This window comes from Akanthomyces muscarius, chromosome 6, assembly GCF_028009165.1.
Source record: "Akanthomyces muscarius strain Ve6 chromosome 6, whole genome shotgun sequence".
Taxonomy (NCBI): Eukaryota; Fungi; Ascomycota; class Sordariomycetes; order Hypocreales; family Cordycipitaceae; genus Akanthomyces; species Akanthomyces muscarius.
Window position 1 is genome coordinate 891,068 of NC_079246.1, and position 20,725 is coordinate 911,792.

Below are 20,725 nucleotides of genomic sequence, written 5' to 3' on the forward strand. Positions count from 1 at the left end.
CTTGACTAGTAAACAGTGATGTAAATACTGCAGTACTGGTAAAATACGGCCTATTCTCAGCATTCTGTGTCGGTCTTGACTGGTAAAAGATAACGTAAATGCTGCAGTACTGGTAAGACGCGAAACAGCAGTGCGCTGGCACAAGCCAATCGACAAGCGCAGCCTTTTGGGCTGCAGCGGCAACACCGCCAGACTTTTCGTACTATTTCTATCTTAACAAGCGTAGCTCCCTATAGACAAATACTACAGTGGAATAGCGTCCTGTGACATTTCAACGAATAACCTTGCACGAAAAGTGCTGCGTCGGATGAAGCAACCCTAAGTAATCAGTAAGTCGTGGCGCTTGGGCCCACAGATTCCCGAACAGCTTTAGCGGAGCAAGCTGGCGGTGGAAAAAGCCCCCAAGCTGCTAGGTAGGTAGGTAACTGTATCGCGTGGCAGCCGTGAGAGCTAGGACCTTATTTGCCCAGCTATGGAATTGATCACGCCCACGCCCTCTGTGAGGTGGCCTTTGCTTACTCCTTGACCAGATAGTGAGCTCTGCCGAATGTGGCCTGCTGCCAACCGCTTACCGCCCCTCGGCCAGCCGTCACCTTACAGCAGTTGGCTCGCGGCGGAATCAGGCCCAAGCGTGGATCCCGGTGCGAGCTCCCAGCGTCCGCAGGCCCCGTAACTCTGGGGATCCCCCAGCTTGAACTTGTCTGGCCCAGCCGCTGGCCACTCACAGTCGCCGCAGCACAAGCAAGCACCGGCCCAGCCAGCGCGCCAACGCTAAAAAAAAACTTCTCGGCACAAACCCCCAGCACAGGCCGCCGTGGATTCCAGGCACCACCACCGCCTGGAGCAGCCAGCCCAGCCCAGCCAAGCGTCCGTCCGTCCGTCCGTCCGTCACCGCAACTGCTGCATCTACAACACCAACGGCGCATCATCGTCACATCAGCAGCACAGGCAGCTCCGTCAGCGCATCGCCGTCTGCTCCTCCCGCTGCGCCGCCGCCGCGGTCGCTGTCATCCTCGGCCGTCGCCGCCGCCTCTTCTGCCGATCCCCGTCCCCGTCGTGCGCTGCCGCCGCGCCAGTCTGACAGCTCGCACCTCGCGACCGCGCTCGCCGCTTCCCGATCTAGCCGACCTTCATCCACCCGCGAGCCCTTCGTCGCTGCCATCCCCGCGAAACATCGGTGCTGGGCGCGCCATGTCGCCTCCCACGCAGACGCCTCCGCCGCATCTAGGGCAGCAGCAGCATCAACCACCGCATCACCGACACTCCCACAGCTCCGGCAGCTATGGACCGCCACCGCCTCGGCCGCCTGTTGGTGTAGGGCCGCCGCCACCCAGCTCCTTTGGCTCCGGTAGGGATTTGCCCGCGCTCAACTCACTTACGCGATCCTCGCCAGGCGCTGGCAGCTCCATGTCGATATCGTCGATGCTGGGCGGTCCGCCCCCGGCCTCACGCGAGTCGCAGCCTCCTCCCTCACACTACTCGCCGCACTCCGCTCCCCCGACCGCATCAGCTCCTCAGTACGGCCCGTCTGTTCATGCATCGCCTCGTATGCACTCGGCCTCTTCCGAATACACCCCCTTTCGACGCCCCCAGACGCCAGACCATCAACGAAACTACGACCCGCGCGGGAGCGCCGCCCCTTCTCCTCGAGGCCATTACGCCACAACCCCTGATGCTCAAAGATATGGTACGCCGCAGTCTTATCATGCCAGGCATCCATCAGCCCCTGCGGAATCCGGACGAGAAACGGGCAGAATATCGGCTGGCCCGCCGAATACGGCGGGCAATCAGCCCAAGCCCTTCGGCAGCCTGCCGCGGCCGATGGATTTGGGGCGAGCGCCGCAAGAAGACCAGTATGCACGCCGCGATGACCCTCGCCATGGCGCAGACTACCTAGATCGCACTGCGCAGCGGCATTATCCTTTTGACGACCGATACCGACTGGAGCGAGACAGGCAGACTGGCCCCGACCAACGAGAGCGAGAAGCGAGGGAGCATGCATACGCCGGTGGAGAACCGCGCCACGGCCCGCCAGAGCTCAACCCCCGAAACCAGCCATCCTATCCCAGGCAGCCAGAGCCAGCCGACCAACGCGAACCGCCTCGCGACCATCACTGGGCTCGTCAGGCACCTGATCATAATTATCGCGCGCCCATGGACCATCAGCGTGGCCATCCTGAATATCCTCCCGCGTCCGGCCACTACGCGCCCCATGGCTCTGCTTACCAAACGGCGCCGCCTCAGCATCAAGACCGCTACGCACCCACCTCGCATCCCCATCCTCAAGCCTCTGCGGGTGGCCCTGTGCAGCCCTACGACTCCCCCGACCGAGCCCCTTTAGAACGTATGCACTCTGGAGGTCGCCCCCGCGAAGACCAACAGCAGCAGCCTCCTGCTGGGTATCACAACCCAGCGCATGGCCCCGCGCCGTACGACCCTGCCCGACAGAGAAACGGGGATGAGCAGGGCAGTCAAATTCATCAGCGCAACCTTCTGGGTGTGCAGGAGATGAATCGAAAAGGGCGTATGTCGCCGCTCCCACAAGCAGTACAGGGCGCCCAGCCACAACAGCCAGGACCCGCCGGCGAGCCAGGCATCAAGAGTGAATTTGGTCGCATGTTTGCCGGCATAGGTAGTGGTGTAGGCAATATGGGTGCATCCAGCCCTGTTACATCTGCGCCCAGCGGGCAGGCCGGTGCTGCTGCCCTGTCCAAAGACGAAGACCCTGCTGAGGGTGCCAAGAAGCCGAGAAGAAGAAAGCTCAAAGATGACGTGGACAGGCCTGACGATGAGAGCTCGGGAAGACGTACTCCTGTTGGACGAGGGGCTAAGCGCGTCAAAGGCCATCACCATCATCAGTCAGTCCCCCACGAGAGTATGCCTGAAACTATACTAATGCTTGCCGCAGCCATCACCACCATCACCATCATGCGCCCGATTCAGTGTCTTCGCCGTTGGTTGGGATAACGCCACTTAAGAGCGGCAAATCCGGCACGCCAATCGAGAACGCAACAGACAAGGCCGCAGCCGCAGCGCACCATCACCATCATCACCATCATCACCATGCCGGACGACCTGGACAAAGTACCACGCCTCAACCGAAGCCCGCTGAAATACAAGCTCCCGTCATTCCGCCAAAGACGAAGACCGTTGTATCGTCCAAGGCTGTCCTGGAGTCGCTATCACACAAACCCCGACATCACCTCGGGGACTTTGTCTACGAGACAGAAATCAAGACAGGAAGGCTGGTGCCCCGAGCATCCACCAACCGTGGCTTCTCCTCAACACCTAAGCCTCTGCCCCTGGAGCGCATCAAGGGCAAAGAGAATAGCACATTGACGATCAAGGTTCCTCGCATCCACCTCACACCTGTTGCGAGAGAGGAGATTACCGCCAGAGCGTTCTTGTGGGGGACCGACGTATACACCGACGACTCTGACCCAGTTGCGGCCTGCATTCACGCCGGGTGGATCATGGGAGAATGGACTGAAGACGTGGACACTGCCATGCTTAGTTTGTATGAGACTAACGGCGTCAAGGAGAACAAAAAGCAAAAGGTACCTGCAGAGCTATCCTCTGAAGGCATCATCTCATCAGTCCCCAAATCTGGCCCGATGCCAATTCCAGCAGACAGGGATTTGCACATCAATGTTATCATTGTGCCGCGTCTTCTCAAGTACGGTGGCTGCACCAGGTTCGGCTTGACCAGCCGCGAATTCGGCGGCGAGTTTGGCAGTCGTCACGCTGTGCACGATGGTGTCAGCTATATGATTGAGAGCATCCGATGGGTCGCCAACGGTGGACAGCCGCAAGCCCGCCTCCGCGGCCAAGCGCGACGCGACCGCATGCGCAAGGCCATGGTCGAGGTCAACGCCAGCCTTGGTAACATCACCGGCCTGGAACGCGCACTGGAAAAAGAACGCATAAGCAAGCTGCGTAGCGAGATTACGAGCAACTGGTGGAAACAAGCGGAAGCTCAAGACGGTAGTGGTGTTGCCGAGAAGACGAGCACTGCCCACGGATCGCCGTCGGACAAAGAGAACCGAACGGCCGCTCCCGATGCCAAGACCGCGGCCGATGCTGCTGTGCCTGTGCTGAAGGAGATTTCTGCCGAAAAGGATGTCGCAATGGGCGAGGGAGAGGACATGAAGCCTAAGGACGCAGATGAGCTGGGGCAGCTGGCGGCATAGTTGGCTATAGTTGGACCCATGTACTAACATTTGCGGGGGAAAGCTTTTATTTCTGTCATTTCTTGCACGGTTTTTCTTCTTTATTGGCGGAGCGGGCGACGGAAAGAGGACACTCTATTTCAGTTTGGCAAACAGCACACCACGCACGGCACGACAGGATCTGACGTGGTTTCATTTTTTCTTCTTCTATTGATACCAAGCGAACGTATGTATGGATGTATATAATACAAGCAGAATGAAGACGAACCTCCATCTTGCAGAAATGGCTTTGACTTCCAAAGAAGTATGTTGTACAGACACGGCCCTTTTCGCCGTTGTGACATTCGTCCCAAGTCCCATGTGTAGAATCGTTTCGAGCGTTTCGGACAAGTGCACATGCACCCGCCCGCTCTCTTGTGGTCTTTAGAAATCCGTCACTTTTCCATTGTAGCTCCAGTCGCCGCCGCTGCCCCAGCGCAGCGGCTCATTCTTCGGCCCGCCGACCTCGCCCGTGCGCGGGTTCTTGTCGCCGTCAAACTCGGGCTTGGCGCCGCGGTACAGCCCGCCGCCCTCCCTGAGCTCCGAGTCGACGGCCGAGGAGCTGGTGGACGTTACCTGGGTGGTTGCGTCCGCGGCGGCGGAGCTCGTCTCCGCAGCAGCGGCCTCGGGCTGAAAGGCAGAGGACACGGCGGCTTGGCGCTGCAGACGCTCAAACTCGGCCTGCTCCTGCGCGGGCAGCTTGGGAGGGCCGGGGGCGGAGCCAAAGTTGGAGGCGTGGCGGCGGCAGACGGCGGCCGCGGGGATGGAGCGAGCGCAGAGGGTTCGCGCAATGGTGCGCTGCAGAGGGAGTCGTGGGAGCATGGCTTTTCGGAGGTGGGTGGTGAATTTGTTGGAAATCGTTGTTTGGTTTGGGTTTGGTGGCGGACGAGGTCGGGACTCGGCATTGATGGTGATGTGAATGGATTAGTGGGGCCGTGCGGCCACCAGTATAAACCGAGATGATGAATGACTCCTTGTTGCAAGAAGTAGACTTTCCAAGCATCGAATGAGTTTACAGGCTTTTTTCCGGGAACAGGATCGCTTCTGAAGACAAAAAAAGGTAACACTGCCTAGAATCGTATATAAACAATCGACATCCGCAGTCCTTCAACACTGCACAAGCAAACTGATCAAACAATTCGAGAATACGAATTCTACACTACAAACAAATCTGCAGATGGAGAATTTTCGGAAGAGCAGCAAGAAACTCGAAAAGATTGGGCAGGGCTTCTGTGGGACCGTATGGTCGGAAGATGGTGGCGCGCTGGTCGTCAAACGGGCAGATGGCGGCCCAGGGCGTTCGCTGCCAAACGAGAGTTACATTCATACTCAAGTCCTGTCAGCTTTAACTGAATACAGCGCTGAGCAAACCCATCTGAAAGATGTACGAACCCAGGATGACGAGAATAAATACGAGGAGAAGAAGTGCGAGAGCCTCTCTCGGATCAAAGTCAATATCCCCCTCCACGTTGCTTTTTTGGAGCAGACTTCTGCCCTATGGCCTAGCATCCTACCCAGACTGCCGGAAGGCTTCACAGCATGCGAAGCTTTAATCAGCGAGAGAATCCCGCCCATGCCACTGCATGTTCGTGAGCTTGTGGCTGGGCGATACTGTCCGAGCCCGCAGCAGGCCACGCAGATGGCTCGCGACAGGGCCAATGCAAGCTGCCTTATCCGCCCGTATCTGGGCCGAAGGCGGCCGGCCCCAAACCAGCAAGGCGGTCCGAGGCAGAGATTCTTTAGCCTTCGCAATTTTCCTCTGCATGCGGACCAGATGCAGGAGCTTGGGCTTCCGGTGGACGACTATGCCACGGCCATGGCCGTCGGGCTTGCCTTTTTGCACTGGATCGCCAGAGTCGACGCCGGTGACGTCGAGTACGTCCTGGCGCCCGCGCGAGGAGGGGCTGAGGCAAAGACCGCGCCATTTATCGGGGATGTGTGTCTTGATTCAGAGGCTTTTGGGCCGCACAGCATGTGGATCCTGGACTTTGACTGTTGCAGACGGCTGGAGATGAGCGCGGCAGGGATGCGCCGCGCGGCCATGTGCTTCTGGAGGAACGATCCGTTTTATCCGCGTCCTGGTGCCAGGGAGGAGAGGGACCAAAATATGTGGGAGGCTTTTGAGGAGCGGTTTTTGAAGATGAGTGATGATATGTTGAGGGACGAGGGCGAGGGGGTGCGAGCGCTGCCGGGGATTTTAATGAGCACGATTCGAGATAATCGGGACACTTGGACAAAGAGCGCGATCATGTAATTAGCATCATGGGACTTCATTCTAAGTTTAGCTTTTGCCAAGTGTACTACTCTTACATTCACTCGCGATCGATGCGACGGGCGAAACGAGTTCCAAAAGTTTCACGTAGGCGAATTATCTTGCCAGCCTCACGACCAGTTGTGCGACTTACACACTACCACTCTACATCCAAGAACCTCAATTACTACCAGGAGAAAATCGCCATCCTGACTCTTATTTCGCTGCACAACTATATAGTTAGTTCAGTGAGATCAACCCCCAATTCTCTACCCACCGCCTCCAGACTAGCTCTTTGCACGCCATCATACCACTCATAAATGTCCAGTAAAGGCGCCCCCAACGCCGATTCCAGCCCAGCTTGGTCCGGACCACCTTTCTGAGCACTCAGATCATCCTCCGAACTTGATGCAGAAGACAGGTTCGAGCGAAAGATGCCGGCGGCAGAGAATGTCAAGAAGTCCTCGTACGTAATGGGCACAGCCTCGACGCAGCCGTCCGCGACCAACTGGTCCAGCAGCGTCTTGTGCGCACCGGTGAAAGCGGGTTTTCGCTCCAGCCTCTTGACCACCGCATATCTGCAGTAGATTAAATCCTGGCCGCGCAGAGACTCCCATGTGTCTGGAAAGGCGGCAAAGACTTGCTTGGCTGCCGCGTCCGCCGCCGCGGGGCCGAGACCCGCCGACGACTGGGCCGCGCTCTCGGCGAGAAGAGCGTCGTACAGGTCCCGGCCGGTCGGCGTGAGCGCCGCCCCACGCTGCTCAATCTCGCCGAAGCGTGCGGTATGCGTCGACGGCACCAGCGAGCCGGCGTCGGCGTCGGTGTAGAAGCTGACCTGTTCCTCGAGGGCCAGGAAGCTCGTCTGGCGGAGCAAGATGGGGCATGCTCGGGGCGGAGGGCCCTCGATGCGCTCCTTGGCCCGCATGCCGCGCTCCACCATGGTCCTTTGAGCCCGCGATATGTTGAGCGTGCGCGGGGTGAGATGGTTGATGTGCGCCGTCTTGAAGCATGCAATGTCTGCGAGGATCGGGTGCTCCGCCTTGAGTATCTCGTATTCCCTGTCCGTAGAGGCGGCCACGGGTTGCCAGCTAAAGGTGCGAAGCGCCTCGCCGACAAACACCTTGGCTTGTGCATCGGTCAGCTGCCCATCCTGAGAGTCCGCCGTGTCGAGCATGCGCACCAGCGCGTCGGAGAATATGTTGCGACGGGCTAGGAGCGCCTTGGCCAGGGCGCGGGCTCTCGCGGAGGCAAGCAGCTCGGGCCGCAGAAGCGTCGTGAAGACTCGGAATGGGTTCTTCTCCAAGCTCGCGACCGAGGTTGGCCGGAATGCTGTAGCGTGCATGGGAAGACCAGCAACGGATAGGTCGTAGTAGCCGACAGGGTGCATGTCCAGCAACTTGAATATCCTCTGGATTGTGTGCAGCTCATGCGCCGTGCCCAGGCGGATCGCACCATGTCTCTCGGTGGTCAAGCGCTCCAGGTTGCTGGCTAGGCTGCTGCAGCTGATTAAAGATTGATTGATATCTTGGACGATTTCGATCAAATCGGCATACAGAGGAACCTCTGCCTTGTACATGGCCGACATGGCGGCGGCAAAGTCGGCGCGCAGATCCGACTTGTCGACATGTTTTTGCGGAGCGACAAAACTCATGGTGACGACAGGTATATCGAAGACTTTGAAGACAGTATATCTTGAGGAATACAGTTATGAATTCAATTTTGAATGGCATTGACCATCCATGATGGTAGTTGCTTATCTATGTACTCTTGAATCTCCAATCTTTTCGGAGTAGTCTAGTTGCCCCACGGGTCACTACTCCGACGATAACCACTTACACAGGGTCTTGGGAGTAAATTGGCCGTGACGCACATAATCATGGAAAATATGCCACTATGCTGTTTTGCCTATAGAAAGAATCAGCTCCGCGACGAGAAACTCCAATGCCGATGCGTAATATCTTCAAGCCAAATCAAATACAACGCCGATCTATGCAATTATGATCTACAAGTTCTCGTACTGGACTGTTTCGTATTTGCTCAAGGCACGAATACGCGGACCAAACTTGAACAAAACCCACGGAATAGGAAGAAGCGCCACCGTCACAAACGCAAAGAGGGTGACGGCCCAGTCCACGCCCAGCCCGTCGTACATCTGGACGATGAAAAGTGGGAAGGCGCCCGCAAACGCGTACCGCGCGAGGCTGTTCGCGCTCGCCTGGCTGGCCACAACACTGCCATGGTACGTGTCGGCGCCGTACTGCATGGCCGAAACGAAGATGCAGAGGTTCCCCCACGCAAAGGGCAGGATGGCCACCGCCGGGCTCGCCCAGGAGATGGAGCTCTTGGCCGTCCACGCGTACCAGAACAGGCCGACGGGCAGACCGAGACTGCCGACCATGGCGGGGTAGAGGCGGTGTTCGGGCGGGACCTTTCCGGGCGGGAAGTTGGGAATCTGCGCGCGGTACAGCTTGACGTCGCAGAGCAGGATCGTCAGCAGGCCGATGATGCAGCCAATCGCGACGGAGAGGAAGACGAGGCCGGACTGCTCAATGTTGAAGTGGTACACGCGTCCGAAAGTGTACGAGAGGCCTGCGAAGAAGCTGAAGAGAATGCCAAAGTTGACCGCCACGTAGAGGCAGAGAAAGCCGGTGATGGGCTCGGTCAGCAGCATGTGTACGGGGCGGATGAGGCCTGTTTGGAGAAATGCGGTGATGTGCTTGAGGACCGATGGTGAAGGGGGTACATGCTCGCCGCGTTCCTTGGCGATTCGGCGCTTCAAGATGGCGGGAAACGTCTCCCACGTCGTCAGCGTGAAGAGCAGTGTGAAAACGGCAAAGAAGAGCAGAATCCACTGCGTCCAGCGCCAATTCTGGCGACTAACGGCAAATGATCCGAGAATGGGCCTAATTCTCCAATTAGTACCGGTCCAATTTGAAAAGTTTCTTTGTAGGCAAGCTGGAGAAAACATACGCAAAGCCAGGACCCAGAAACGGCATAAGCACGTAAATGGCAATCATGGGCCCGCGGCTCTTGGGCGCAAACGTCTCGACAATGGACCCCGAGCCGCTCGCGAGTGCCGGCGCCCAGCAGAAGCCGGCCATGAAGCGCAGGAAGCACAGGGCGCCGAAGTTGTGCGTCAGCCCGGCGCCGAGGGTGAAGAGGGCGCCGAGGACGCTGGTGCCGACGTAGACGGGCCGGCGGCCGAGGGTCTCGGAGAGGGGCCCGCCGAGGACGGGCCCGAAGCCGAGCGCGAAGCAGTAGAGAGACAGCGGGAGCAGCGCGACGACGCGCGTGACGCGGAACTCGTCCATGATGGCCTTGGTCGCGGGGCTGATGATGGATGTCCCGGCTGATCTGGAGAAGAGCAAGTTAGCGAAACTAGTCCCCAGTCTGTTGACGAGTTGGGATACAGGTACGTACGAGACAAAGCCAAAAGATGATAGCATGACGATCAAGTGCACCTTTTTCCAGCTGGGCCAGTTCATGGGGTTTCTCGGGTCTTGCTCCCACGCCACGGCCGTCGACTTGTCGATTTGCTTCTCGCTGGCGTCGGATTGATCGTGCACGGCAAGGGCCAGATCGACCGCGGGTGTTATTCCCGGCAGGCCAGTTTCTGTGCCACGCGGGGTAGTCGTCGCCGCTGATGACGGCGCTCCCTCCGCCGCCGCCGCCGTCGTCGACATTGCGGTTGGTTGTTGTGTCTGGCGCTATTCTCCCCGATGAACGTAGTGGCGGGATAACAAAGCCGTGAGTAGGCGCAGCTTCCCGGCAATCGTCGCGTACCTCTTTCTGGCGCAAGTATCTCGAGCCCGCGATCCTCCCTTGTCTCTAGTCAATTGTCGCAACAGAAGGCGAATTATCGAGTTCGACCCGCTATCGACAACGCGGACAAGACTCTTCGAAGTTGGATGTGTGTCGGATTCTTGAACAGGTACGGGCAGGGGAAACCAGGAATTCTTATTGAAATCGAGTTTCTCGGGCTTCGGCCACTTGCCTTACTAGCTTTGCGCTAGTCTTCCTGAGACCCCAGGGCTGGCTTACTTTTACTGGTTATTAGCTAGCCATCAGTCGTGGGCAGGGCGCACCAACTAGAGCGCAAATAATGCGGCCATATGCGGACATTTGAGACCCCGGCTGATGGCTTGAGGATTACTGATCTGTAAAGACCAGTCCGGGCCGCACAATGTGGTGGTTAAAGACAAATTCATCTTATATCTGGACCTTTCAAATCCTCTTTTGCTTCGTATGGCCGTTACAAATCAATCGGTGCATTTGGTTTCCCGCGCTAGCATTTTTAAACGTACCGTGCGTTAACTAACACAACAAAGTATCCTGCCCGTTGAAGGCGCGGACTGCACGGGCCGGAATGATGTAACCGGAGATGCGTCAGCCAGTATATACTTGATTGCCTACTAAAAGGATGGCAGAGGCTTCGATGATTGTAGCTTTAAAAGAACAAAAAAAGGAAATGTGATATTTCCTTCTCAGTCTATACTACTCCGTGTTTTCCTAACTTGTCACCCGCGTCTTTGCTCAATGGCGAGCAAGAGGCCAGCACCCGCGGGGATGGCGGTGACCGTTCCGCCTTGGAACCTAGCCCTCGAGAGACAGGTGACAGGAGCAAAACCTCACGGGAGTACGGATTAAAGAGTTGACAACTTCTCAGGCTTTTATTGCCGGTGAGGCTGCGCAAACTGCAACGACTGGCCACATCGTTGGGAACAGCACCACGACTGTCTCAGATTGTGCGCCTGTGACTGGCTGCCTGCAAGGATTACGCAGTGGCGCATCTAGCTCCTGGAAATAAGGCGCGAGTGTGGTTTTTCTTAGTGGCGTCTGGGGAGGGCGCGCCAGCTTGTTTTCAGCTAAAGACAAACTAATAACGCAATCCTTCTGTCGGCATAGTCACCCTGCAGCGGCTTTATCAACGGACGGGACGGCAATGGCGGCAAGGACGGGCTGGCGATCACTTTCAAGACACCTCGGCGCAAGAGACGGCCACTTGATGGCCTGCCGAAAGGATACTAGAGGTTTCGAGGATTGTAGTTCGAAAATTAAGAGAGAAGAGCGAAAAGCGAGTTTGTTTGAGGGCTGCACTGTCCCCGGTCCTCTCAACTTGTCCGCGGCATCGCTGCTCACGGTGAGCGAGAGGCCGCGGGGATGGCGGTGGCCTTTCGCCTCGGAACGCTGCGAAGAGACGAAGCCCAAAATAGGCTGGAATTCCGCTGTTACATTCGCCAGCCATTCCTCTTTTTTATTAGCCAGAGCCAAGGTATTGGTTAGCCGCAGAACAGTGTATACCCATGTACAAAATGGACAGGTTCATTAAGCCTGCTATAAAACTACGTACCAACGGAATAAAGCAACGATCCGTTCCTAATTTTGTGCAATCTGCTCCAAGCAGCGTGCGCTTCCGCGATTCAATGCCCCCAGCAACTTGATCGTAGCATTTGGATCAGATAGACCGCGCTTAAGTACCGCATGCCAACCCCGCATCACATTTTTCATTGTCGCAGACTCATACATATCTCTAGAGGATCCAATACTTTTTTTTTGCATTTGGCGCTCTGTGTCCGACGTCGGTTGTGGATTTGGCTCTTTTGTAGCTGCAGTTTTCTCATCGGCGCCATGCTTTGATTGTACTGGTAAATCCGTGGTCGCAATTGCGTATTGCGCCAATTCTTGTGGGATAGTTCTCTCAATATCCGACAATAGTTGGCGCGGGGCCGCCTCGTCGAGTTGGTTGAGCAAATGATGAAACAGATCCACCAAATTCTGTACCACATTTGGCTCCATGACCTCGGAATCGAATGAATTCGAAACTCTGAGCTGGTTCGGGGTGATAGATATTTCAAGGGTAGTGCACAAGTGTCGCCCCCTTCTTCCATACAATTACCGTGACATTTGCCTATCAGCGCCTCTTCAAACGGAGTCCCCTCTTCATGTTGTAAAATGAGCTGAGTTTGGAAAGAACAGGCCATCTGTGCAACTGGGGAGATTTTTGCAATGTATTGCAGGCCGGTTTGCCCAAAGGGCACCATTTTTATTGCTTATCCGTGCAGGGCCCTGAGATATCCCGAGGCCGACTGTTCGCCTGCCAACTGAACGCGCTCTGGGATAGTCGCAAAGGTCGGGGCGACCAACCTCTCGAGACCAGCGACAGATGCGCCTCGACCATACACAGTAACGCCAAACACGTCATCAGTCGGGTTTGTCAAACGCCGGACAGCAAAAGTCCATGCCGCCCTGATAAATATCGATGATGTAACACTCAGGCTGTTGTTTTGAAGACGAGGGATTGTGTACTCGATCACACTATTTGGCTCGGGCTGTTGGACTTGTGGCGGGATAGGAGGGAATGCTGTGCCATCATATTGATCCAGGGCCTGCCACCAGTATTTCAATGCTGTCGTGTTGGACTGGTCCTTGATGTGTCTGACAAATGTCTGCATCCCAGGGTCACAGCCAATGGGTAGACCCTCGTATCCACGCCTGAGAGCGTCTGCAACGAGTTCCAGTGACCAGCCATCATGACGAGCATGATGTGCCGTCCATACAAGACACTTAACGAGAAGTTGATTCGTCTGTGACAAGCGCGTATCGTGTAAGACGTTGGCCGAGTTCCATCACCTCTTCCAAGTCAGCTTGAAGGGAATTCTTCGAACTGGACGAGTCTATCCACCCAATCGTCTCATCTGTAACCACCTGTAGCATGCCGAGCTCGTGATTCTGGACGATTCTGGGGCGAAGAATTGGCGTTTTACGCACGACTTCCTCCCTGGTTGCTTGCAATGCTATCTCATCACCCCCGGCGCGTGAACAGTCAAGGTAGCAATATGGGAAAGGAAAGAAATCATGACATAAATTCTAAAGACAGTTGCGCATAATACCTAGCGACTGTTCCTAGAGATCTACTGTGCTGTTAGCCAACTAATCCGTCACCCATACCATTGCCCGCCACCGACTTCCCCGGGAAGTCGTCACCCCATCAGCTCAGTTTCATGCATGTGAAACTCTGCCTTCGTTCCCAGGTATTCCGTGTGGAAATACTCCAAGTATGGGCCTGGCATCTGCCCCCCCGCGAAAATCTTAAGGAGTCCGTCCTTCCCGGTCCACAGGTGGCGGATGAATGTGCCATCGCACCCAGAATGGGCCTCGGGGAAGCCGTTTGCCTCATCGCAGGGGAGCTCCTCGATGTCGTCGGTGTAGTCATACCGGACATAGGTGCCAAATCCTCCTTGGTCTGTCGGTCGGCCGGGGTCATTCGTCCGGAACTTGGTGCATTCCGGGTAGCGGCCCCCGTCGTTTGGACAGTCTTGCCAGGCGTCCAGTATCTCAAAGGTTCTTGTGTTGTTTTGCGTGACAAGAAATCCCGTATTGAGGTACTCCTTTCCGAACTCGTCCTGGTTCCACTCGTGCGTCGGGTCAAAGGCGAGCGCCAGGGAGTTGGAGGCCGGGCTAATCTTCCAGTAGTTCATCAGCCATTCGAACGGCAAGTCCAGGTTTCTGAACAGAGCATCGGAGTCGATGTATATGCAGGCCTTGTGCTTTGCCAAGAGCTTAGAAATGATTGCTGGTTTTTTCCAGGAAGTGCGGCGATCAGGGAAACTGTCCACCGTTATATAGTAGTACCTGTATCCGTGTATCTTACTATACAACCAGTGGTTGAGGATTCCGAGCGACAGGCCATGCACAGATTCTGCTTCCTGCCATCTCATGACATGCGGCCCAAATAATTGCCCAGGGGCATCGAATGGCCGGTCGTCAAAGTCGATTATGCACAGGTCTTTGCCGAGACCTGCGTGCCACGGAGCGTCCTCGGGCAGATGCCACTCCAGAGCCCCGTAGGGCGCGTATCGGGGGGTGTCAGGTAACACTGACGGGTTCTGCAGCCTCTGGAAGTAAAAGTCGATCCAGGGCTGAGAGGCTTCTGTGCTGGTGCTGAAGGGGACCGCGTGTGGTAACAGTGGTGCGCGACTACGCCAACGTCAGCATCGTCCACGTTTTCCCGCGGACGTGGGGGAGCTCAGGAGCTTACCTTGTGCCTGTGAAGAAGTCCCGACTTGTTGCCCTGCTGTGAATAAAGGTCAATGATAGAAGAAGGAATGTGGTAATCGCTGCCACCCAGCAGAGACGGCGCAGTCCAAAACCACGAGTAGCGATCATTGTATCGATTTCGAATAGTCTCTGAGGGTAGAAGGATTGATGATAGCGAATGGAAGAGCCAAAAAATAAGACAGAGCGAAGTAACGTGTAGCCGTATTTATGGAAAAATTGACGTTGTTGGTGATACGCAGACGCGAGCCCTGGGAGCAAACAGATATTTATGCCAAGACCTAGCTGTTCACCACAGGTTGAGAAGGAAGAGGCGAGCGTGTATGCTGGGCAACCGAGTGTCATGTTGTTTGATCAGCGTACCTTTCACAACATATCAATATTTCGTGTTTTTGTCCAACCCTGATCTCAAATGCAATTTTTCTTCTGTTTGCATTTCGTGCGTGCAAACGAGTGCTCGTCGTGACAAGTCATCATCGCCAGCCGTATGAAACCAGCAAGATGGTTTCGCGACCAGTACTATGGACGTCTTTGAAGAGGTAAAGCATCACACTAAATATTTCGATACAATCTAGGCAATGGACAGCTTTTGTTGGGCTGCTGTAACTGTACCACGGTAGGACCAAATACGAGACTGTGCAATGGGTGGCGCCGGGGAGAGGCCATTTGCAGGGCGTTGCACATTTGATGAGTCAGACTCTCTTTCCCACCTGGACACAGCCCTTGATGTCTTCGACTTGAAATGTGCACATATCATTCTGTGATAGCTTGCTCTTGTTCTGTCCGAAGCGCTGAATTACTAGGCCCCATTCTTCTTGTCCAGAACCATCGAATTGATGAAATTGCATCGGTCTTGCAGATCCTTCGAAAGCGTGGTGCTCATAAACTCGCCAGTGATGTTGTACATCCTTTTAGTCTCCCCATACAGCGGCCAATCAATGTCTTTGCCATGTACGAAATCGATAATCTTGTCCTGGTACGCCAGCGCAAGCTCTGGGTAGTCCACTGGCGTGCTGTTCTGATTCACGTAAAAGTAGTCTGTGGCAGGCCGCGTCAGTCGAGTCCCAACATCAGCCAGTGTTGTTGGTCTTACAAGATATGTCATCGCCGTGAGCCGCTGGAGGAATCGAATTGATAAACAAGTGAGTCCGGTCAGGCAGCGCGTCTGCCAGACTGTGCGCCTGGCACGCAAACACGACATCGGTCGTCCAGTCCCACGCGAGCTGAGCTGGTACGCGTGGATGATACTGCTCTTGAAGAGACAGGATGGTATTGTTGCTTGCCCCGGGCAGCATGCGCCGTACGAGAGCAGGGAAGGCGGCTGGCATATTGTCGTCGCTGGACGTGTAGAGCCCTTCGTTCGCCATGGTGCCGACAATCAGGCGCTTCAGCCCACGATTCACCTTTCCATGGCGGAGTAGCTGGGCCGGAATATCAGAAAAGTCTTCGCCGTCTGGTGCAAGGCCGAAGCCAATTCCGGGGCCAAAATTGCCGCCACCACCACCGGCAGAAGTGTTGTTGACAAGGATATGATTCACGGTCTTCAAATCGGTCTCAGACAATCCTCGCAGACACTCGAGAGACGTGCAGTTTGCCGTATCCAAAATCATGTCGAATACCATATTTTGCCGTGAGGCGACTTCTCGTCGTGGAGGCGCAGCTGGCGACGCAATGAACGCCTGCTGGAAGGGAAGCGCTGCCTCGCCATCCTGCAGGGTGGTGAGATAGTAGAGCATCCCGGCACCAGCACTCTCGCCAATGACCGAGAACCTTGAGTGATCACCTCCAAATTTGTGAATGTACTTTGCAGTCCACTTCGCTGCGGCCAACGAATCGAACATTCCGACATTTGCATCCATGTCTTCTCCTGCGGAGTAAGTGAAGCCGCTCACTCCCAGTCTAGAATTACGTTAGCAGGTTCTTTTTAGTCTAATTTATCATTCGAATACTTGCCTGTAATTGTTTGCGACAAAGATAAATTTCCCCAACCCAGCAGCCTTGATGCGATCAAACAACCCCATGGGGCTGATGAAATATTCTTTGCCTCCAAAGGCGTAACCCGATCCGGTAAACCACTGTAGAACTGGCACGTAGTCACCCGGCTTCACCTCGTCGGGAACGTAGACATCCAAGAATAAGCAGTCTTCCACGCCAAAAGTCGTACCGTTGATACCCGGGAATGGCACCATCCAGGGGGCAGTGGAAATACAGGTCGAGTCCGACATGGAGGCTTTCCCGTTCTGCAGTCCATCCTGTATTGGCAGACTGGTATCTGGCTTGCGAAAACGCAAATATCCAGTCGGTGCGTTCGCGAAGCGGATGTTTTTATAGATGGCGACGCGCTCGCCTGAAGCTGTCGTGTTGATGTATGTAGGAATGTGCTTGGCATAACCCAAGTCTACGAGACCATTGTCTTGTGCTGGAAATGCATGTAATGCTGTCGGGGCAGCAATGTACTGGGCCAGAAAGTGAAGCACCGTAAAAAGCTGATTCATTTTGTGTGTTTAAAAATGAAGTAAGTAGTCTATTGCGAAAAATGAGCTTGCTACTATGCATGTGTGCAGGATCGAGCACGGCGCTCGCCGTCTTATACAATTCTATTCTGAAGTAGACGTGATACATCCTGAGTAGGAAAACGAATGTCGGATAAGACGGCAAAGAACCTTTTTTTTTTTTTTTTTTGGCTGACGCGGGCCATGCGATGCAGCTGCGGCCAGGTCTGGGGCTCGGCTTGCAGCATGTCCTCTACATGGAAAACGAGCGTCGTAGTGCACGTCACCTCTAGGCGGGGTAAGACGAAATAAACCAGCGATGACTATACTCGGCGTTGTACTGGGATGTCTGTAGATGCTACTATTTCTTCTACTACTACCCCCTCTGGTTTCCACTTTCTCATGTAGCCCTGTCTATCGTTACCCTAAAGAGGAAAACGAATGCACGCCACCAACGCACTCCAGCCGTTGCCGTCTGGTGCAAGGCTGCTGTGTTGCTGGCCTCGTTTTCCTGGACAATAAGCCGATTGCTGATATGACTATGCTAATATGCTTTTGTTTGTATATTCGTGTATTTCTTGAGTAAATGATCATACTTTGGTTCATTCAGTTCAGGAGGCTATTAGTCCATCCAGTCTTCCTAACACTACTGTCGTGTCGCGGTGTGAGACCGCCTTCGCCGCAGCAGACCGCAGTACTGCTACAGCTTGGAGATGCAGGTCTTTCGGCTTCACTGTAGAATCTTCCGCTATCCGATACTTGAAGGATTCACTAAGTCGGTGACCGCGCAGGCACATCCATGATCCAAGGCCAATGAAAATGTCCCGCACAACATTCGGCGCCAAGTCAGCGATCGCAAATTTGCCAAAGTGACAGTCATCCAGCCATCGCGCCATCTCCACGCCTTTGGCCAGGGCATGCAAACTCTCAAAGGCGACCCGCGACGCCGTCATCTCATCAACCAGGGTCTCGATTTTGATCCCGTGCTCATCCACCCAGCTTTCGATCTGCAGGGTGCAGTTGACATGTAGGAGGTGCAAGACCACCCGTTGAAGATGGAGATGCTGATTGACTGCATCATCCCCTTCGCCGCCACCGCACGGCTGGCGCAGTCCGGGTGGGCACGAAGACATCTGCCACTCGTCAAGAAGGCCGTAGAGAAATTCGACATCGGCATATTGAATACCAACACGAGATGCTTCGCACAGGCGCTGCAGGATTTTGCGGGCCACAAGAGCGAGCGAGAGCATAGTATCCAGATATCCCGATCCGGTGCCGCTCAACACGCGGTTGGCATCTGCATCGGGGATGCGGGATGCCGTTTTGTGATCCAAGCTGGTAAAGGCATCTACACCGTACACGTGCCAAAAAAGCAGAGTGAGCCGCTCTGACGCCCGTGACAGTGTAGACTCACGCTTCGAGGTGCGCAGCTGAAGCGTCATGAGGACAAGCGCATCCTTTGAGAGAAACAGGCTTTCCAGCCCACCAACCGATCCTTCTTCGTATGGGAAGCCAAACATGAGCGTCAGCGCTTCAATGTGATCCAAGCTTGGGCTTTGCTGCGACGACTGCTGGTTTTGCAGGAACAGCAACTTGAACCGACTGGCAAGTTGATTCTGCAGATTCCACTTCTGAACGTGCTCTGTAAATGGCATGCCCCGACAAGCAATCGCGCACACAAACGCTGCGCTGGCGGCTTTTGACTGCACGTCTTTCCAGAATGCATCCTCGAAGATAATAGGGAGACAGAGGGCGGCGTACTCGAAATACCCGCGGATTGCTCCCATGAAGTCGCCTTCAGACATGCCACAGCCACTCCACAGATCCTGGTAGTGCTCCAGGCCTGGCGCTGTCGCTGAGCTGGTCTGCGTGGTATCAAACGTAGAGAAGTCCATGTTGAATCCTGTTTGATACTCGCCCATTAAGTTGGTTCCCAGGTCGCCCATGAAAATGTGATCGAGGAACAAAATGCTGTCGGGGTTCAGGTCGAATAGAGAGTCTTGTTCATCGGCCAAGCTCACGGAAGCGTCGGTGGTTGTTGGCAGCGTCTGGCCACACGACAGACCAAATTTACTCGCGGGCTCTATGCTTGCTTGGCTTGATGATTCTGCTTCACCGTGCTGCAAAAGCTTCCGCCGCCGCAGGCGAATGTCATTTGAGTCGTCCACCACGCACGGGATACTCCGCCGCTGACAGGCGGAGCAGACGCTGATGCCCTTGGCAGCGAGCGCCGTCTTGTCGCATTTGATCTTCCGCCCATGGCAAAAGTCGCACGACTCGCGCTCCACTCCGCGTTTGAGCCGCATTGTTGTTGTAGTAGGGGGTATTACTTTTGATGCAAGAGCCGGGACCGCGCCACCAAAAGGCGGGATTGCGGCGGCGATTAAACGGGTCTTTAGCGGCGATTTCGCGGAGATAATTGCGTATCAGTGCCGTCTGCATCAACAGTTATCAACACTGCTGGCCTAATAAAGGGCCAGGCGAATGCCTTTACAGTTCTCAATTGATCCAAGCAAGTCCGAAAACATGAATTTCACGTCCAATGGAACGCACATCCCACCCAACGGCATCGGCGCTCTGCCCTTCACACCGTTGTTGGCCCCAGCCGCCGTCTTTGTCGCTATTTTCGCAATTTTGTTCGCGTTTCATTTAGTACTGGCTGTGCTGTTTCCGAGATTCTACGGATACTCCATTGGGATGGTCTGTGGCCTGTTGTTGGAGATGCTGGGCTACATTGCCAAAGTGCAGCTTGCACACGACCGGACAAATAAAAATGGCTACATCATGTGCGTACTCTGTGCGTATTTTTAAAATCCAACAGCATTAACCTGCATGCAGGTACATCATCGGACTAACATTGGGCCCTACATTTCTGTCCTCTTCCCTCTATCTCGGTATCAGTAATCTGCAGCGTCGATATGTGGTGGCACGGTTCGGCCGTGTCGGGCCGCGCTGGTTTGCCACGCTTTTTATCCTCGGCGACTTTGCATGTCTATGCTTCATAGGATGTGGTGGCTCACTGGCGGCAATTTTTGCAGAAAGTCCAATTGGGGTGGACTTAATGCTGGCAGGGTTGGCCACCCAAGTGCTGTTTACAGCCATTTTTGGCCTGCTACTTTACATCACTGGGAAGCGCATCGGCTGGCCAATCGGAAAGACGGACAAGCGCTGGTATCTGGTCGGTAAGTTCATGCTCTTTCTTGAATGGCCAATTTCTTAGACATTAACTTACGTCTGTTTCAGGGGCAGCGATCGCGGCGGCATGCTTGTTTATCAGATCCAGCTGGCGTGTTGCAGAGCTTAGCGATGGATTCAACGGCCCGCTGGCTTCCAAAGAATACATCTTCATCGCTCTCGACAGTATTCCAATGGCTATTATGGGCATTTCCCTGACTTTGCTTCACCCGCAGTACTGGTTTGCTAGACCTGTCGGTGCAGGCACAGATTTCTCCAGCAAGATGTAGGAGGAGCCAAAAAGAGTACTTTGTATATGCCATTTGCAGGTTCAGGCCCGCATGATGTACCCGTTTAAAATGTGCAAACGTAAAAAAAGATGTAGATATTCCAGACATAGATAGGACTTCAGGCTAAGCGCCAATTCAGCATTTTCACCGCACATGTAACGAAGTACACGTCACCTCTAGGTTAGCATGAGGCCAGGCAAACTAAAAGTTACTATACTGGAAATTGTACCGGAATTTCTTTACATGCAACATTTT

At 55.0% G+C, this 20,725-nt stretch overlaps 9 protein-coding genes across 9 annotated transcripts; 3 read left to right on the top strand and 6 right to left on the bottom strand.

Moving 5' to 3' along the window:
• Positions 1-1,191: 1,191 nt before the first annotated feature.
• LMH87_000313 (uncharacterized protein) lies at positions 1,192-4,190 on the top strand (the record flags this gene model as incomplete). The annotated part of the gene is made up of 2 exons (XM_056198198.1): positions 1,192-2,858; positions 2,909-4,190. 2 exons carry the CDS (start codon positions 1,192-1,194, stop codon positions 4,188-4,190), a joined length of 2,949 nt encoding a protein of 982 aa, XP_056055171.1.
• Positions 4,191-4,592: 402 nt separating this feature from the next.
• On the bottom strand, positions 4,593-5,030 carry LMH87_000314 (uncharacterized protein; the record flags this gene model as incomplete). Its single annotated transcript, XM_056198199.1, has 1 exon — positions 4,593-5,030. One exon carries the CDS (start codon positions 5,028-5,030, stop codon positions 4,593-4,595), a length of 438 nt encoding a protein of 145 aa, XP_056055172.1.
• Positions 5,031-5,385: 355 nt separating this feature from the next.
• LMH87_000315 (uncharacterized protein) lies at positions 5,386-6,462 on the top strand (the record flags this gene model as incomplete). The annotated part of the gene is made up of 1 exon (XM_056198200.1): positions 5,386-6,462. One exon carries the CDS (start codon positions 5,386-5,388, stop codon positions 6,460-6,462), a length of 1,077 nt encoding a protein of 358 aa, XP_056055173.1.
• Positions 6,463-6,691: 229 nt separating this feature from the next.
• LMH87_000316 (uncharacterized protein) lies at positions 6,692-8,110 on the bottom strand (the record flags this gene model as incomplete). Its single annotated transcript, XM_056198201.1, has 1 exon — positions 6,692-8,110. One exon carries the CDS (start codon positions 8,108-8,110, stop codon positions 6,692-6,694), a length of 1,419 nt encoding a protein of 472 aa, XP_056055174.1.
• Positions 8,111-8,333: 223 nt separating this feature from the next.
• On the bottom strand, positions 8,334-10,142 carry LMH87_000317 (uncharacterized protein; the record flags this gene model as incomplete). The annotated part of the gene is made up of 4 exons (XM_056198204.1): positions 8,334-8,364; positions 8,538-9,362; positions 9,430-9,813; positions 9,880-10,142. The coding sequence occupies 4 exons, from the start codon at positions 10,140-10,142 to the stop codon at positions 8,334-8,336; spliced, it is 1,503 nt and encodes a 500-aa protein (XP_056055175.1).
• Positions 10,143-13,439: 3,297 nt separating this feature from the next.
• Positions 13,440-14,625, bottom strand: LMH87_000318 (uncharacterized protein; the record flags this gene model as incomplete). Its single annotated transcript, XM_056198205.1, has 2 exons — positions 13,440-14,436; positions 14,498-14,625. 2 exons carry the CDS (start codon positions 14,623-14,625, stop codon positions 13,440-13,442), a joined length of 1,125 nt encoding a protein of 374 aa, XP_056055176.1.
• A 688-nt stretch (positions 14,626-15,313) lies between these two features.
• Positions 15,314-17,009, bottom strand: LMH87_000319 (uncharacterized protein; the record flags this gene model as incomplete). Its single annotated transcript, XM_056198206.1, has 3 exons — positions 15,314-15,552; positions 15,608-16,413; positions 16,468-17,009. 3 exons carry the CDS (start codon positions 17,007-17,009, stop codon positions 15,314-15,316), a joined length of 1,587 nt encoding a protein of 528 aa, XP_056055177.1.
• A 608-nt stretch (positions 17,010-17,617) lies between these two features.
• LMH87_000320 (uncharacterized protein) lies at positions 17,618-19,312 on the bottom strand (the record flags this gene model as incomplete). Its single annotated transcript, XM_056198207.1, has 1 exon — positions 17,618-19,312. One exon carries the CDS (start codon positions 19,310-19,312, stop codon positions 17,618-17,620), a length of 1,695 nt encoding a protein of 564 aa, XP_056055178.1.
• A 220-nt stretch (positions 19,313-19,532) lies between these two features.
• Positions 19,533-20,470, top strand: LMH87_000321 (uncharacterized protein; the record flags this gene model as incomplete). The annotated part of the gene is made up of 3 exons (XM_056198208.1): positions 19,533-19,792; positions 19,845-20,188; positions 20,250-20,470. 3 exons carry the CDS (start codon positions 19,533-19,535, stop codon positions 20,468-20,470), a joined length of 825 nt encoding a protein of 274 aa, XP_056055179.1.
• Positions 20,471-20,725: the final 255 nt, after the last annotated feature.